This window comes from Bos mutus, chromosome 6, assembly GCF_027580195.1.
Source record: "Bos mutus isolate GX-2022 chromosome 6, NWIPB_WYAK_1.1, whole genome shotgun sequence".
In the NCBI taxonomy this organism is placed as follows: domain Eukaryota; kingdom Metazoa; phylum Chordata; class Mammalia; order Artiodactyla; family Bovidae; genus Bos; species Bos mutus.
The window spans coordinates 69489265-69508435 of record NC_091622.1 but is presented as its reverse complement, the minus strand read 5'-3'; the positions used below and the strand labels follow the sequence as shown (position 1 = coordinate 69508435).

The 19171-nt window shown below is 33.7% G+C and overlaps 1 protein-coding gene across 1 annotated transcript in view; it reads left to right on the top strand.

Moving 5' to 3' along the window:
- Window positions 1–16766, top strand: part of CHIC2 (cysteine rich hydrophobic domain 2) — a 70457-nt gene extending 53691 nt beyond the window's left edge. The window contains exons 4-6 of the mRNA XM_005907635.3: window positions 902–958; window positions 1125–1184; window positions 4376–16766. Coding sequence (XP_005907697.1) covers window positions 902–958; window positions 1125–1184; window positions 4376–4426 — 168 coding nt within the window. The 3' untranslated portion in view covers window positions 4427–16766. The remainder of the gene's footprint in view (window positions 1–901; window positions 959–1124; window positions 1185–4375) is intronic.
- Window positions 16767–19171: the final 2405 nt, after the last annotated feature.

Sequence of the window (19171 nt, the reverse complement as noted above, 5' to 3'; positions counted from 1 at the left end):
TTATTTAGTTGTGCCACATTAATGGAGCTGGATGCATTTTTCCTTTCCTTGCAAGGAAGCTGCAGCTGCAGCAAGTTGCATTTGCTTCTTGTGGCCACACTGTCCTTTTTGCACCTGCAGCTGGGTCAGTCTCATCCTAACACCTGGCACCATGAATTATCCTCCTCTTTATTCCTCCGCAAGCAAGAAACATTTCATGCTGCATAGTGTATACTGCAAAAATCAAGTGACCTTCAGTATAAATTTCTTAGTTGATTCCCTTAACAGTAGTATTGAATAAAGTTTGATTTTCAAATAAAACCAATTTTATTTGAAAACCAACAAAAATGATTGGATTAAATGCAGTTTTGCCTCTGAAAATCTTTGTGAAATAATAAATAAGCTTAGCTTTTAAATTTGGACATTATTTTTAAGTATGATATAAAAATTAGTTTGATTTGATACAGATTGATATTTTTTATTAACTTTTAATCATTTCCTTTTTTAATTTAGACTAAAGACCCTTTTCATTTTGTTAATATATAAATAGCTTTGTTTTAAAATATGTATTAAGGTATTCGTATTACTACTAAATATTACAGAAATATTTTTGAAAGAAATGGGGATTTAAATTTGTATTTTTTAGTGGATAACAGTAGCTTTCTAGACTTAAGTAAATCAGAGACTAGTAAGTTTAAAACAGTTAAAAAATACAGTGCCCAAAACCAAAACCATATCTTTATCAAAACAGTACTATTTCTGTTCAGGCTACTATTTAGTGCTAGAATGTCACTAATGTTATAGACCACTCTATACTCAGTCACTGTCTTATACCTCTTTCCTTTTCACACAAAAAACAGCTGCAAAACCACGTTTTTCTAAAACCAGTCAGGAGTAAACTTTTTTCTCATTTGTCTTCTAGACACGAAGATCGATTGAGAAGTTATTAGAATGGGAAAACAATAGGTTATACCACAAGGTGAGTACCACGGGGAGCAGCTTCATACTGTTGAGGTCTGAACTGCACAGTATGGAAACAGATGCTTTTGTTGAACTAAAAATATGAAAGATGGACAAATGGGTTAGTCTGTGTGCTGCAATAAAATAGAGCTCATTTTTCTTCTTTTACTCTCCTACTTGTCTAGCTGTGCTTGCACTGGAGACTGAGCAAAAGGAAATGTGAAACGAATAACATGATGGAATATGTAAGTTAAAGGGCTGTTTTGTGAGTTTCTCTATTAAATGATCATTTATTTTGCTTCTGATCTTATTCTTTCCATGATTATTAATCAGCAAAGGTGTCAGAAGCTTAATCTCCTGAGTGCAAGGATTTTCTACGGTTCACAGATGCATGGTTTCATGTGCAAGACTGATTTATAAAGTTATGAATGACTTGAAAACAAGGCTTCACTGTGTTCTGAAAAATAATAAATTAATTGCCAAGATAAAATAGGCTGAACATGTGTTGATGGAGTGTGAAATTTTAGATGCTGTATAAAGAATAACCACAACTTTGGTTACGCAGCAAGTCAGATATGGCTTTTTTATATAATGCTAATCAGGTTTCCAAGTATGGAAGAAAACCTTTCAGCCAAGCCGCTGGAGCTTAAGAAACCTTTAGCCTTTATAGATTTTAACTGCCGATACCTCAGTGGCCTTTAAAGAATCTTTCAAAGTGTTGTTGGGATATTATTCTGTAAAAATTATCTTAAAAGTAAACAGGAGATAAGATGTTGCTCACCCTGTGTTTATTCTTTAAAAGATATCTAATGGGTATGTGTATACAGTCAGTTTTAGAGCTTAGAATAGGATTTAATTTACCAACTACTTGATTTACTTGAAAATTTTTTCTCAGTTTGAAAAGTTCAGAATAATATAGAAAAAGTGTCAATTTTTATTCTCCCTTGAGCCTGGGTGTTTTATGTTAAATGTGAAGATTAATATATGAAAAGAAGAACTGAGCACGGGGTTGAGTATCTAGCACATCATTTCTGACAAATTTTGTCTATTCTTTGACACAGCATAGCCATCATAGGTAGCGTGTGTGTGTGTGTGTGTATAAAAGATTAATGAAAACAGTGCCTGGATACTGGAAATAGTTGGAAATTATCATAAAATCATTTTTCTCGGTAGCATTTTCTCTTTCTTTCATTATCACACAATCAAATCCCATTTCTAGCCTTGAACATAAAAGATGTCTTTAAAATGTCTCTTTTTTCATAGAATAGCTCTATTCAGTGAACTAAATAATGTAAATTTTATCATTATCTATTATATCAAACATGTTAATTTATGATGGTAAAAAGGCACTTGATACTTTTGTATAATGATAAAAGCACATTCAAATAACTTGTTTTGAGATTGACCTATGAAAATACTAGGCTTGTATTTTCATCATAGATGAAAACTCATTGGTGAGAGAGTTTATGTATTTTATGAGAAGGGATGGATATGTAAGTGATTTAAAGAATTTTGTGAAAAAATATTTGCTATATTTTTAAACCCAAACACTGAGCTTATTAATAAAATAGAAGCTTTTATTTATTTATTTAGCACACTTCTAAATTTACTTTGGAAAGCAAAGCATAAAAGTATTCCCAATACTATTATTTCCAGATAGGACTATAAGATCATTCATTCATAAAATAAGCTCATTCTATTTAATGTTTATTTTTATGATGTTGTAGTATTAATGAAAATAATGTAACCTTCCAAAACATTATGAACTTATGTGCTCTGTAAAATATGTGCTCTTATTGCTCTGTTAAATTGTCATTAATTTTTAGATAAACACTTTTGTCCTAAAGCCATTATATTTTCTTACCATCATAGAAGATATCTAGAAGAATAGCTTTTTAAAGACTAAAAATTACTTTAAAATGTATTCTTCTTCAGTTTTCTTGGAGTGTGTGTGTGTTTGTGTGTGTGTATGTGTATTTATGACAGTTGAGTGGAGGAAAAACATAATTTTAAAAACTCCCTAAAAATAGTTTTGCAAAGTTAAAATAGAAATAACTCTATATCTGTTTGACTTCAAATTTTCTTTAATTTACAGAAATTTCATTTGTTAGTTAAAGGGAAATATTTCTCCTTGGTTATGTTTTGATTATTGGAGTAAATCTATGAAATACACCAAATTTTCTTTTATTCAGATATGGCAAAAGAAATGAGACAAATGGTTAACTTCTGTGTATGGCTTCTGAAGGGAAAAAGTTTGTAGGATATATTCTTTTAAAACTAGTAATAATTCAGATAGTCAAAGATAGCTTTTACTATTCATTGTATAATATATACTGGAAAATATAATTTAGTTATCAAATTTTAGAGCTACAAAGAATCTTGCCATCTCTCCAATCCTTTCATTTTATAGGTGAGGACACTGAGAAACAGGATTCTAGCTCAAATAAAGAAGCTGGGTAGGAAGCTAGTGAACATTTTGTAGCCAAATAACAGGTCAGGAGAGTGGTACAGGGGGCACCAAATGATGAGTCAGCTAGGGGAGGAGTATATTGGAGCCACATATAGAAATACCTTCTTTATTGAGACAGGTCAAAAATCAGGAGAACTAAAGAGTGAAAATGAAGATTTGTGGCTCAGATGACTAAATGTAGAAAAGTATCCAAACCTAGAGGTCATATCAAGACAGTTTCTAAAAAGACTGAGGAGTTCCTCAAACTGGAAACTGTTCAAATTGAATAATTTTTTGTTTAGCATCCATTCCATACAGAGTTGAAACAAGGGGGAAGATTGATTCTAATTTAAGACAGTTCCAAGTTTGGAATAAAAATTAGCTCTGGTCAACTTGTGTCTTTCTGTGTTACTGTGTTTTGTTTTTTGATTGATTTTCGTTTAGTTTCCTAGTAAAAAGTCCTTTGGAACAGATTTTAACCTTTAATTTTGCTAGCCTAACTTTTAATTCTGCTAACCTAAAAAGAAAAGAATGTTTTTAAAAAATTAAGAGAGAGAACCAACACTTGGTCTAGAGATCACATGTACCTGGTACAGTAAAATGAGAACAGCTCTAGAACCTAAAGACCCGAGGAACTGGGCTGTAAATAAAAGGGAGGAAGCCTGTGGAGCTGAATATTAGGGTCAGCTGCAGCCACCATAATCTGTGGTGTTGTACTTCTCAAATCATCAGGTTTCTCGTCTATAAAGTGAGTATGATAATACTTGCCTCATTGTCGGGATTAAATAGATGCATATAGTATGAAATATTTGGTATGTAGTTAGCTCTCAGTATATGCTAGCTCCCTTTGCTCATTCATTCATGCATGCATTCTGCTGTTTGTCAGAGGCACTATAAAAATTGTTTTAAGTGATGGAATATAACTGAAGTTTTTTTAAGATAAAATTTTAAAGAAATCCTTTTAAAACTTGTTTTCTCCTTCTACAGGTCATCCTCATAGAATTTTTACCAAAGACACCGATTTTTCGACCAGATTAGCATTTACTTTATTTATAGAGACTTTCCAAGTATGTTGTCTTTCCAATGGTGCCTTGCTTGGTGCTCTCCTGGTGGTGACATAACATTGGTTCTACAGAATCGTGTGGTGTTTTTTTCTGTTTTTTTGTTTTTTTTTTAATAACCGCATGTTCTAAGTGTGCATTTTTGTCAAACTTTGCAACAGTTATTTCATACAGATGTTTAATACTTAAGTTATTGTGCTCTTTCTGTTATGTATTCTGATTTTCAAGGATTACTTTTTTGTATTATCAAAAAAAAAATACATTTGAACTTAGCATAAAAAGTGGCCAGCTTTTTATTTTACCACCAAGGTATACACAGTCCTTTATTTATTAATTCCTTAATATAGAAAAAGACCTTTGTAAGGCTCTACTTACCTATTATTCTAGCAAGCACACTCTGTATTATTTCTCTTGCTTTTTAAATTTATTGTCATTATTTTAAAATAGTGTTTTCTTTCATAGCTTTTTGAACCATAACATATTCCTTCTCATACAATTCCTAATGCTATGTTTACAGCAGAAATATCTGTAACATTGTAAAGACCTGTCAAAAAGTTTTGAAAGTATTTCCGTCTTCAAAAGTCGTAAGGCAGGATTAAATTATTTTCATTAGAATAGACAAATCAGTGAATGGTATGCATGCATCTAATGTTTACTAGAGCTCAGGATCACAAAACATAGTAGCATTACAATCTGTATATTTTTATCAAGGTATTAATAATGGCCTTATTTGGGTTATTTTTTATTGTTTTATCAAATCTTATGTACAAAAGTATAGGAATACTAGAAATACTCCTTTAAAAAATTTCTAAGGAAAATATCTCTCAATCTAACAGCAATTGTAGAATGCGTATGTGCTTCTGAAAAGTTTCGAAAGAAAACAAACATTATAGAATTAAACTGGTGTTTAATATCCCATTGATATTTAAAGCAGATTATTACTAAGAAATGGAGGGCGTATCTAGTACTGTTTTAATCCACTAGTTTGCTTTCAGTCCAGTTATGTAGACTTTTTTGATTAAGAGTATGATACACAAGTTTGAGTCAGATCATTTTGTTTCTTTAAAATATGTACAGGCATACATTTTTTTTTCTCCTCCTTTTGGTTGTACATATCTCCATGCATTTTAAAACTTTCTAAATTTCTGAATGGCCTATGTGTAAATTTTTGTTTTTATAAACCTTGAAATTATACAAATTTTGTGTGCGTATACAACATGTTCCATACAACTGTGGTATCGAGCAATAATGTGAATAACTTTTGAAATTATATAAACTATGCTTAATTTGTATTAAGAATTGGTACCACTATATAATACTTTTTTCCTTGTATTAAATCTTTTAAATACCAGTTTCATTAATTTATATACCTGTATTTTTAAAAACTATTTCTTTGTACTTCTCCAAAGTACTGTAATTCTATGTGAATTTGAATAATTTAATGACATATCCTATATCATATATTAGGAACTATCTTAAAAATTAGGATTTTTGGAGAGGGGTGTGTCCTGAGATTTATTTGTTTCCTTTGCTTCCCAAAACACCAACTTGAATTTATAAAACACTTTTCCTATGAAGAGCTCAAAGTACAGAGAATTCATACACTTCTCATTTTATTTACCTTGTGTCTTGGATATGTCCTATCACCTTAAAGTAGTGCAAATTAAAAGATAATGCTATTCAGAAACTCTAGTATTCCTCTGTGGTTTCCCTGTGACAAATTATCTTATGGAGAACACTAATTTTGCCTCAGGAGGATTCCAAAAGAACAGAAAAATATGACTGTAGACTCTGCAGCACAGTTTTCCAAATCTGAAATTTTGTAAATTTGTGGAGCATCATGTTAATCAGCTTTATATGAAGAAATGTACCCATTTAGGCATAATTCTTTTCTCCTATTAATCTTCTATAAATTGTAATTTTAACATTATATTCCCATAAGAGTATTATTTTTAACAGGATAGTTTTCATACTTGATAATGTTAACTATAGGATTTTAAAATATTTTCCTGATTTTATTGAGAAATATGTTGCCTAAAGAGTCCCTAGAAATGGGCGTTCATATTTCTAATGAATATATGGAAAAGAGCTGTGAATGCTTAATATGTGACATTACCATAAGCCAGTTATGCTTTGTGCAGTTAGATTTCCATGCTTGGGTTTTCATTAGTAGCCCCCAGTGTAAGCCCTTTGGTTTACCCATTCTTGAATCATGAATTTAAGTGTCCATGTTACTGGAAGTTAGGAATGTTGGAGATGCCTGTGTTATATGAACATTAGTCCAAAGGAAATGTTTTAAATGATGATCTTTAGTTTCTGTTTTCTAACTTAAAGTTTGTGAGACATGAACCATAGTACATAATTATAAAAATGGCCAAGAAAAGGTATTATCGGCAGAAAATCTAATGTATAGATTTTACATAGGTTAAGTAAATATCTTATGATCTTCATTCATATATTACTGGCATTTTACAATTAGTCCAGCATCCCTTTGTAGAAACATTCCTTTATCAAACATTGTACTTTGCAAACCCTATTATATTTTAGGGACTTCCCTGGTGGCTCAGACGGTAAAGCGTCTGTCTACAATGCAGGAGACCGGGTTCGATCCCTGGGTTGGGAAGATTCCCTGGAGAAGGACATGACTTTTGTATACCTGAATTAAAATGTATGGTCATCCAAAATCTAATGACTGTAGTAAAACTGAAGTAACATTTAGCTCTTAAGGTAAATAGGCCCTTCTCGCACAACCTTACTTATGTAAAATGGTCCTCAGATGCTCTATTATGACTCTTTAATGACTAGGTTTCATCCATTTAAAATATAAACATGTAATTTTGGCCTGAAATCAAGAAGTGTTCAACCTTGAAAACTAGTAAACAGTGATTTCCTTTCCTGACTAGAGAAGCTAGTTTTGTAATCGAATAATTTAAAATCAGGAAGAACCACAAGTTTCTCCATAGTTGTATTTTCAGTGTTACACATAGAGAGCTTCCGATTGCCTCTTTATGTTAATAGACACAGACCAACCGTATAAAATATTGACTGCATTCCATATCAATCTTTGGTTATAAAATAATGATATTAAGTAGTAACATGTACAGTTGAATCCATGACTGCATCCATAGCTGCATGATTTCAAACTACACTACTTTTGTTATTGTTGTTGCTCAGTCATTCAGCCATGTCCAACTCTTTGTGACCCCATACTTTTATTTATTAATATGTATATAGACTGTTTCAACTTTTATGGTAAGTGCTTCACTATTATAACCATTAGCTGCTTGCCTTATATGTTTCACTGTAAATATTTTCTTTGGCTCAACTCTTGGTCACTAGTACTTAATCAGAAGTACAGTGTGTTTAAAACTGTCTTTGAATTCTAGCATTTACTCCTGGACTCTCTTTCAAGCTTCTCCTATCCTATTGAAGTATTGTGGGTCCTTTTGCTGCCCTCCTGATGTCCAGAATCTTCACCCAGTTGTGGACATAGTTCAGAATTGCCTTTCTATCTTCCTTACTCAAAGCTTCCAGTAAGAATGTTAATTTTTTGGCGCTGTTAGCTAGGTGTTTAGAAAGCCAATTAAAGTGAGTCAGTGACATTAAGTGATGAATGGCTGACACTCTGAATTCTACTAAAGTGGTACTTGCATTTTTAAAAGGGAATTTCTTAACCTAAATTTTCAATTGGTTTTCCTTTTCAAAACACCCTATCAGTCTGGACTTTCCCAGGAAGGAAGTAGTAGAATGGTTGCATGTGAGGCTTCTCAAACCATTATTTCTGAAGAAAGCTGATTTGTATCTAGTAGTAGGGTAGAAAGAAAAGGCTCAAGACCAATCCCAAACCAAACTATTCGTTATCCCATATAGTTTGTATTCAGTTCAGTTCAGTTCAGTCGCTCAGTCGTGTCCGACTCTTTGCAACCCCATGAATCGCAGCACGCCAGGCCTCCCTGTCCATGACCAACTCCCAGAGTTCACCCAAACCCATGTCCATCGAGTCAGTGATGCCGTCCAGCCATCTCATCCTCTGTCATTCCCTTCTCCTCCTACCCTCAATCTTTCCCAGCATCAGGGTCTTTTCAGATGAGTCAGCTCTTCGCATCAGGTGGCCAAAGTATTGGGGTTTCAGCTTCAACATCAGTCCTTCCAATGAATATTCAGGACTTATTTCCTTTAGGATGGACTGGTTGGATCTCCTTGCAGTCCAAGGGACTCTCAACAGTCTTCTCCAACACCACAGTTCAAAACCATCAATTCTTCGGCACTCAGCTTTCTTTATAGTTCAACTCTCACATCCATACATGACCACTGGAAAAACCATAGCCTTGACTAGACGGACCTTTGTTGGCAAAGTAATGTCTCTGCTTTTTCATACGCTGTCTAGGTTGGTCATAACTTTCCTTCCAAGGAGTAAGCATCTTTTAATTTCATGGCTGCAGTCACCATCTGCAGTGATTTTGGAGCCCAGAAAAAAAAGTCAGCCACTGTTTCCACTGTTTCCCCATCTATTTGACACGAAGTGATGGGACCAGATGCCATGATCTTAGTTTTCTAAATGTTGAGCTTTAAGCCAGCTTTCTCACTCTCCTCTTTCACTTTCATCAAGAGGTTCTTTAGTTCTTCTTTGCTTTCTGCCATTAGAGTGGTGTCATCTGCATATCTGAGGTTATTGATATTTCTCCTGGCAATCTTGATTCCAGCTTGTGCTTGCTCCAGCCCAGCATTTCTCATGATGTACTCTGCATATAGGTTAAATAAGTATGGTGACAATATACGGTCTTGACGTACTCCTTTTCCTATTTGGAACCAGTCTGTTGTTCCATGTCCAGTTCTAACTGTTGCTTCCTGACCTGCATACACGTTTCTCAAGAGGCAGGTCAGGTGGTCTGGTATTCCCATTTCTTTCAGAATTTTCCACAGTCTTCCAACAACACAAGAGAAGACTCTGCACATGGACATCACCAGGTGGTGGACACCAAAATCAGATTGATTATATTCTTTGCAGCCAAAGATGGAGAAGCTCTATACAGTCAGCAAAAACAAGACCGGGAGCTGACTGTGGCTTGGATCATGAACTCCTTATTACCAGATTCAGACTGAAATTGAAGAAAGTGGAAAAAAACCACTAGACCATTCAGGTATGACCTAAGTCAAATCCCTTATGACTATACAGTGGAAGTGAGGAATAGATTTAAGGGACTAAATCTGATAGAGTGCCTGATGAACTATGGATGGAGGTTCATGACAGTGTACAGGAGACAGGAATCAAGATCATCCCCAAGAAAGAGAAATGCAAAAAAGCAAAATGGCTGCCTGAGGAGACCTTACCAATAGCTGAGGAAAGAAGAGAACCTAAAGGCAAAGGAGAAAAGGAAAGATATACCCATTTGAATGCGGAGTTCCAAAGAATAGCAAAGAGAGATAAGAAAGCCTTCCTCAGTGATCAGTGCAAAGAAATAGAGGAAAACAACAGAATGGGAAAGACTAGAGATCTCTTCAAGAAAATTAGAGCTGCCAAGGGAACATTTCATGCAAAGATGGGCTCGATAAAGGATGGAAATGGTATGGACCTAACAGAAGCAGAAGATATTAAGAAGAGGTGGCAAGAATACACAGAACTGTACAAAAAAGATCTTCACGACCCAGATAATCACAGTGGTGTGATCACTCACCTAGAGCCAGACATCCTGGAATGTGAAGTCAAGGGGGCCTTAGGAACCATCACTATGAACAAAGCTAGTGGAGGTGATGGAATTCCAGTGCATCTATTTCAGATCCTGAAAGATCATGCTGTGAAAGTGCTGCATTCAATATGCCCGCAAATTTGGAAAACTCAGCAGTGGCCACAGGACTGGAAAAGGTCAGTTTTCATTCCAATCCCAAAGAAAGGCAATGCCAAAGAATGCTCAAACTACTGCACAATTGCACTCATCTCACATGCTAGTAAAGTAATGCTCAAAATTCTCCAAGCCAGGCTTCAGTAATATGTGAACCGTGAACTTCCTGATGTTCAAGCTGGTTTTAGAAAAGGCAGAGAAACCAGAGATCAAATTGCCAACATCTGTTGGATCATTGAAAGAGCAAGAGAGTTCCAGAAAAATATCTGTTTCTGCTTTTCTTGCCTATGCCAAAGCCTTTGACTGTGTGGATCACAATAAACTTCAAAATTCTGGAAAAGTTCGTGTTAAGTAAACTCAGACTCTCTTTTTAAATAAAGAAACTCTTCATTTTCCATAGATACAATTGCCAACTATATATTGTTTATAGGATCAGACCTTTTGTAGAAGTTGAGGTTTGAAGGAGATTTATCTTTGAGATCTGAAGGATATCTTGAGTTACCTTGTTCTGTACTTTTATAGGCTTTTTAGATAGTTTAGCAGAAGTTTAGCTAGTGTTTACATTATTATAATTCTGTGTACTTGATTCTGCCATAGGGAGCAATACCCCCCTGCCCCCAACCCTCACCACCTCACCTTGGTAAATTAAAACAACAGAGATTGATTGTAGCTTTAATAGACAGTAATGAAAACAGAAGTTCAGATTACTAAACCTGATTTTGAATTGATTTCTCATGTCCTGCAAGATCAAGTTTACTTGGGCTCTTCGCTTTTCATTTTCATGGAAGGATACTATGACTACCTCATATTTTTTAATCATTTATTTTGCTGTTATTTATTATGTCCTATATGGACATATAGGACATATGTCCTATAGCTAGATGTTTAATAGTAATGATTGAGTAGCTTTTTAAACTTAATGATACCAGCAGAAACTTGAGTTATTATCAAATTTTGCTTTTAAAATTGAAGAGTTATAGTCAGTACTCCTTATATATACTTATAATAATGTTTGCTTATTTAAAATGAGGTAAACATTAAATATAATATTTGAGAAAGATTTCTTTCTAATAAGACCTTTTAAAATGTAATTATATCTCTGATATTTAACCAAATTATGCCTTTGTTTTGGTGTGTTTTAACATTCTACGTCATAAACATGGTGCTCTGAATTTAAGAATTGACAACTTTTTTCACTTCATGAAAGATACATTGTATATTGATTTCTTAGCTCTTTATCTCTGAAATATTTCATTGAATTAACTATACTAATTCTCAACTTTGGCAGATAGGTATCTATTCCTTAAAAAAAAAGGAAAAGAAACAACCACAATGTCAACCAGCCTTCAAGAGAAAATGAGGAACAGGTCACTGTTTTGGCCACTCTCCTGTACTGGACCATAATGTACCCTTAAATTGCAGATACTTCTTTACTATTATTTTTCCTACTGGTTCTTAATTTAGTAGGAGTGGTTAGATTTTAAACATTTTAGAAGAAAAGTATACTCTAGTTTGGCAAGAAACCTTTTGTACTAAATAAAAGACCACCTCCTCTTTCTTCCCTTTTAATAGCAGCTTATTTAATTAGGTAATTACTCCAATCTCATTGTATTGCCATAAAGTCTTCATAAACAGAAGTTTGTTGTAACTGAAGTTATCAAAGCCCTTTTAAAGTCTCTTCTTTTTTACAGTAATTAGAGCTAATGACATTTTGACCTCTCAGAAGAGTTAAGCGTTGTAGACTACAGGTGGAAAGCAAGGTAGATGATTGGAAAAATGTGTGCTGAATTCTACTGTTGGAGAGAAATAACTGCATTGTTATCCTACAATTTGGTTTACAAAGGGGAAAGTTATGCAATGGCCAGGAATTGCACACAGCTTTATACTTCCTTTTATATATGCTTTATGTATTACAGGGTACTGGGAAGTTTTTTTTTTTTTTTTTTTTTAAGAAAAATATTGTTCTAAAGTTTTCCTCTTGCTATATAATGTTTTATGAGAAGATTGGAGGCTACCTTGAATACAGTATTCTTCTGTTTATCTTTTATAATTTAAGTGTGACAAACAGTTTGAAGAGTACCAAATAAAGGATTTTAGGAATTTGTTCCTATGTCCTTAATGAGCATGGAATAGTTTTCAAATAAACTAATTCATTAAAAATTTTTGATGAGTGAGCAGTTATGCAGACCCATGATCAAGGTCCCTATGAGTTATACCTTCAGTTTATTCTAATTACCCCCAGCTAAGTCTAGTAATGAAAATTATTGGTAAATTGGTAAATATGCAGTTGAATTTTAAAGATAGATATTTTTCTTTATTGAGAAATTAAAGCCATTGTCAAATGAGTATCATCTGTTTTTGTTGATGAGATTTTTCTTTTGATAAAAATTTGTTGGTTTTTATAATTGTGAAAAAAATCTGTATTTAAGGTGGCTTGGTCTTTGTTCCAGTCTTGGCTGCAGAATATTTAGTCGTGTAAAATTAAGTCTTCATTGACATTGATTTTTTTCTAGTAAACAAATGGAGACCTAATTTGAGCTAGGCGTTTTTTGTTTGTTTGTTTTTTACTTGCTTACTTTGCCTAGTTGAGTTTTTATTATTCTTAAGTGAATCTGTTGTAGCACATGACTTCAAAACATGATTCTATGCTCAAAACTGAAATATGGGCTAATTCACAGCATTTGGTCCCTAAAGACTATATAACGTGTTAAATAAAAATTTAAGTCAATTTAGGTGAAGTTGGAAAAGGGAGTCTGGAATTTAGAAAGCAAATCACTTTAAAAGAAATTGACCAAAGGTAGTCATGTCTGTTGAAATGACTGTGTGAGTGAATACACACGCACATGTTTCTGGGAATAAAATATTAGACATTACAAATATGAGTTTAGGAACTGTGAGCAACAAACTTATTAAAGAAAATTGTATATTATTGTGTTCTTTATAGTTGGAACCTTGCTTTATAGTTGGAAAACAAAAGTACAGTTTTTATATTAGCTTTTTTTCCCTCCAAAGATCTTATTTAAGTTGTCCTTAAGTTTTAAAAGCCAATATAGCTATTAAAGTTTAGCATTGATATTTAAGTTTTGGGGGGAAACATATAATTCTAATCACTACTCCTGTAAATATACATATTTAGCACTTAGGTAAAGTTTGTTATACTGTATCAAGTGACTTTTTGTCATATAAGCTATTTTTTTCATTTTACTAGATTGACCCAGGTTCCAGTGCAAACCTTTAAAAAGTTCCGTATATACGGAAAAAAGTGTGTATGTGTGTGTATATACATACATAATTCTAAAATAGAATATTTATAAGTAATTATATCTCGGTTCATTAGGACATCTCTCCAGTCAGCAGTATAGATGCTTTTACACTCTATCACCTGGATTGTTGTAGTTAAAGTGCAAAATGACAATTGATTCTATTTAAAGCATTTAAAAACAAAGAGAGAAATTTTGTGCTTGTGGATTATTTTTGTTTCCTTGAATCATCTCAGTATTGTAGTTTTGAAAGAATTGATCTCTTGTTTTCTGAATTTTTAGTCTTTTACTCTTTTTTCTCCATGCTAACAAGAAAAATGCAAATGTTCTCAAAAGTAAATGAAGTTTCCCTTTTCGCAGATGGAGACCTAAGCAAAAATGCCATTACTGCTTGCATTAGTTACTATCTTAGAATCCATCACAGAAAGCCCAAAAGATAGCCTAACCTTTTGTACCTATAGTCTTAGATATTGTTAGATAGCCATTCAGTTTTCTTTACATCATGTGTGAGATGAATATTTCTTTAGACTTTTTTGTTTGCTTTACTAAAGAAATCAACGAAGGGAAGAAAAAGTCCAAAAAACAAAACAAACAAAAAACACCCTGTAACTCATGTGAAGCATGCAGGGTGTTGTAATTTCAGTTTGCAAAGTGGTGTGATACAATGTTACTGAGGCAAAAGCACACGATAGATTTAATGTAGCCAATTGTATACTTTTGAAAAAAAGAGTAACTGTTCCCTGTGAGTTAATTTTGGATTTTTTCAAAATCTCTCTTTTAGGCTTTGTGCTGGATTCTTCCAGACAAATGCGTATTCCATGTGGGCCACTGTTCTGCTAAATGCTCTCAGTTCTCCTTTTGCAATCAAGATTATGTTGCTAAGGAGATTTTGCTTTTATTGGTGCCATTGATTTGTGTTAATACGTTTTGAATACCTCTCCGTATTCTTCCATAGACAAGGCCAAAAGAAAAACTTCCCCGAGTTTCCCAATTTACATTACAAATGGAGCGGTGGTGTAATGAAGCCGATATAAAGTGGCAGTTGAAAGGGAACTAAAGAAGGGCACTCAAGTGAGAAATGAAGAAATGTGCCGGGTGTAGTCTGTGGGCTGCCTTTGGTCCAGCTGCAGGAACTGGCTCAGGCCATAGGTAGACTGAGTGAGCACCTCCCTCTGCAAAGACCACCCACTTTTTGGAGCCCAGGCTAGCACACCGCAGATTACCTCCTTGACTGATACAGGGCCATTTAAAAAGTGAGAAACTCTTCTTCTGAAGTGGCAAAGAGATGATTCTCTCTCACCCTCAGATCTCTTTTTGAGTCCTTCCTAGAGCATGACTGAGGCTAGACTTCCTCTGCCTTATGAGTTCAAGTTGTCTTTTAATGGAAGCCTAGTGGATGATTGTGAGGACTAGCATTTTCAAGTACTGCTGGTATGTCTCCAGGTGGGAAGGATGGTAACTAGATTAAGGGTTTAGTTATATGCTCCTTCCTTTGTATTATATCCTGGACTCCAGAGATGGTCTTCTAATTAAAAAAACTCAAATATTCTGCTGTGAATGGAAGGGGAATCCAACTTGATACGTCTTAAATCAGTGATTTACTCACAACATGGTATCTGAAGGTGCCAAAGAATACCTCTGTGGCACAGTCACACCCTTTTGGTTTACATTGTTCAGACAATCTGTTATTAACCCATATGGTTTTGTTTTGTTTGTTTTTTAATTAAAACGCAAATTCTGCACTGATAAAACGTGAAGAATTTTCAGACATTTTAAATTAGAAATGCAAAGAATTAGGAACTATGAAAAAAATTGCTATATAAGTCTGAGAAAATAAACTGATCACAAAGCAATGGAACAAGCTTGAGTTATTTAGAGATGAAATATGACTGTTTCTGTCAAAATAATTTACTGATTACTTCAGCAGAATAAAAGTCTAAATTATCAGTCCTTTAATGTTGTATGTATGATCTGGGCAAAAAGCATAAATTGCAGAGGCATTCTGCTTCAAGTGGGAAATACAAAATTCCTGTAAACATCTGAAAAGGAAAAATCTTATTTCCTATATTAATGGTGTCTCCTCAGTAGTTTCTTTTCCCCAAAAGATGCTTGTCAACTACTGTGTTTCATGGTTAAAATTCTAGTTTGCACACTAAATGTAGTAAGAATTTTTGTCTTATGTCCCAGGATCTTTGTCTACTTGTACTTCTGGGGCATGGTTTTCCTGTAATTTTTTTTTAAGTCTTTTAAAAGTAATTAACTATAGTTTAAAGACTAAACTTGAAAAACACAGGGATGAATTTATATATTCTGCCTGGTATTTTTGGCTGTATTTCTCAATGATTTCTGTATTAGTGATACCATTCTTCCGTGGTATAATCTTACAGAATTTATTATAGGTAAAAGGTAGTGAGACAAATAACACAATACTTTTGTACTATGTATTGAGAACTTTTTTCCTCCAAATTGGAATTAATCTATGGAAATGGACTTAAATTACTTTAAACTTATGCTTAGAAAGACTGACCTGAAGAAATAGGCAGATGTGTTCTATTTGTGTACATAAAGCATAAGCAATATAGTTTTACTCTGTACATCGAACATGTAACAAAAACTAATGAAGTTATTTTCCAAATATGACTAAAATTTATCAGACATATTCTAAGGTTTATGAACTTTGAAAAACCAGTTCTTCATAGTCTTCTGTTTATAATATACTATTCCTGCTGGAAGGTATTTCTGTATAAGAACGCAAGGGTAGCAAGTCAATCATTCTGCCCAGCTTGTCTGACCAATGTTTTTTCTGTCTACTACTTAGAGCAAAGATGAGTTAGATGCTCTATGAACACATAGTACATGTTTAAATACTATCAAAGCCGTCAATAATTAGGCTGCACCAGGAGAACCTTGCAGAAAGTGTCTGTCTAGAAGGGCACTATCTTCTTTTCCAGTTCTGTCAGCACTGGGTATTGCTCTTTAGCCATATAGGCCACATCCATTTTAAAAAAGAATCTCAGAGCTGGAAGAAACCCCTGTGGGTGATGTACCTTGGAATCAACTGGGAAGTTTTTGTTTTTGTTTTTTCAAGTTCAGTTGGCTGTCCCGTCACTCCCACCCATTAGAATTGGGAGGAGAGGGAAGGAGAACATGTATATTTTGAAAGATTTCTCTGTTATGATGACATCGTCCCTCCCCATTGTAACCTTATAATGACCTAAGGAGTTTGTCATTTATCTATGCTCACAAGATTGTTTGTGACAGAGCTTTTGTGGGGGGGGGGGAGGGGCAGGGGGGGCGGTTTCCTGCAGTAAATGTATAATATAAATAGAATCTTCCTTTTTGCAAATTTAGCAATTTGAAAAAAATCCTAAAAGCTATTTATCATTTGAAATCAAGAAATGTTACCAAAATTTATTCTTTGCAACTAACTGAAAGACTGTCACCTAGAGTACCTAAAGGCAATTTGTTGAAGAAAAACAACCCCAAATTGTTATCTCCTAAGTGGTGAAATTCTAGCTCTATGTACTGTCCAACCTGAAAACTGTGACTTAAACATTTAATTATTTATTGCTAGTCCATGTGAAAACATTTAGAATGGCTGGCAGCCTACCAGGCTCCGAGTTAAACATTCTACAGCCTGACTAGATTTGCTGGGTAGCCAACTTCACATCAGATTAAACACATTCTCTTCATGATGAATAGCTTGGAACCTAAAAACTTGATTTTGTTACAGGAAAACGCAAGGGGTGTGTTGTTTTCGAAATTAAAATTATTTTATGTTTTCCTGCCACCATCCTATTTGTGATTGTCAAAAGTATTTTCTTTGGTGGTGGTGAGATGGAGGAGAAATGGACAATAAGGGACTTTTGGTACTAATAAAATATAAAAAGGACTCCAACAAGGTTGGACACAATGCAGCTTAGAGATGAACATTCATGAATTTTGTACAGAAAAAATTTACATTTCATTAACATTTTAAATTACAAAGGCAGGTCTACAAATACTCATTTGTGTGCTTGTGTGTTCTCATTGCATTTTCTAAGCAAATGGTGAATAATGTAATGCTAACTATATTCTGTTTCCTTACCATTAACTTCCCTTTTAATTTTAAAGTTTTAAGCTAATTGTAATGCGTAGTAACTAGTAACACTCATTTTAGTGAATCATACTTTATGGATCTATCCATATAAGCTCTATGTAATGTTCCCTTATGTAATAAATGCTTAGGGATAATGAAGGGTACTCTGAGCATCACTGCTCAGCTATGTTGTACACCAGTTCTCCACAGACTTACCATTCTAGTTCTGCATCCACATGGAGAGAAATCAATAAACTGTCTCGATAGTGAATGACAATAGGAAAATACAATATTTGATGATGAAATTCACTAGACTAGGATAGAATTCAATCGAGTTTGTTGTTCTTTCAAATATGTTACTTTGGGAAATTCTGTGAAATTACAAAGAATTTGAAAGGGTTATAGAGGAAATGGTGACTGACTCTGTAATGAGTTGAAATGTTGGAACTAAGAACTCTGCTCAAGGGAGCTGGCTGTCCAGCAGGCTGCCAGTTGAGGGTAATTGACAAGCAGGTGCCTGAAAAAACCACAGGAAGGGTCCTATTTTTAGTTATTGGCATCAATAATGACATTATGGCTTTAGGCCATGATCGAAGAAGATATTTTCTGAGAGTAGTGTATCTTGAATTTAAAGTGTATTAACTGTTCAACTGCAGAAAGTTAACGTCTAAAAATTTTTAGTAACTGAAAGCTCTTCAACCAGAATCATTCATTTAAAAATTTATTCATGTGCAGTTTAAAATCTTAGCAGCTTAAAGAAAAATCAGCTTTAGATATTTTTTTTATAAAATGTACTTTTAAAATCACAAAATGTTTAATATTTTCATGAATGTGTTGTTTCACTTATTAAATGTTTGGAGCACTCAGAAATATACCTAGTTTTGGAGTTCTCAAGGAAGCAGCCATTAGTCAAGAATATTGGTATTGCAGACTTTAGTGAACTCTGATATTTGTCTTTTTTACACTGTCTTCTAGCAGGATGGAGTCCTTATAACTATGCTTCAAATGTGCTATGATTCCTAAATGCCATGTTTTCAACCATGAAAGGGTAAACATGAACAATTTTTGGTTATTTCCTTTTTTTTCTGCATTGAACTACCATGATTTACTCATCAAAATTGCATTCTTGGAATAATTTATATCAAGATCACAAATGAAATTTATCAAACCATTCAAAATCAACTGGAAATGTTTTTAATTAAGAAGATGAAGTATAGGAATTGGCAATGTTGAAGCCTAGATTCTTAAATAGTATGTTAAAATTTGTTAAAGTATGCTTTGGGGGATAAATTTGCATAGCTTAAAACAAAAAGAATACAAGAAAAATGATTTTTGTTTTTAAATAATTCTAAGTATTGGCCAGAGATAGAAAGTCAGTGGTGATCCTACTTTGAAATAATGCTTAGCTTTCAAAATTAGAGTTTTATTTTTATTTATTTATTCTTACAAAAAGGGTACTTTGCTTCCTTCAACAAGAGAGTGTTTAAGATTGAACTTTTTGAAACTGCTAGATGAAATTTTTTTTAAAAACAAATACTGTAGAA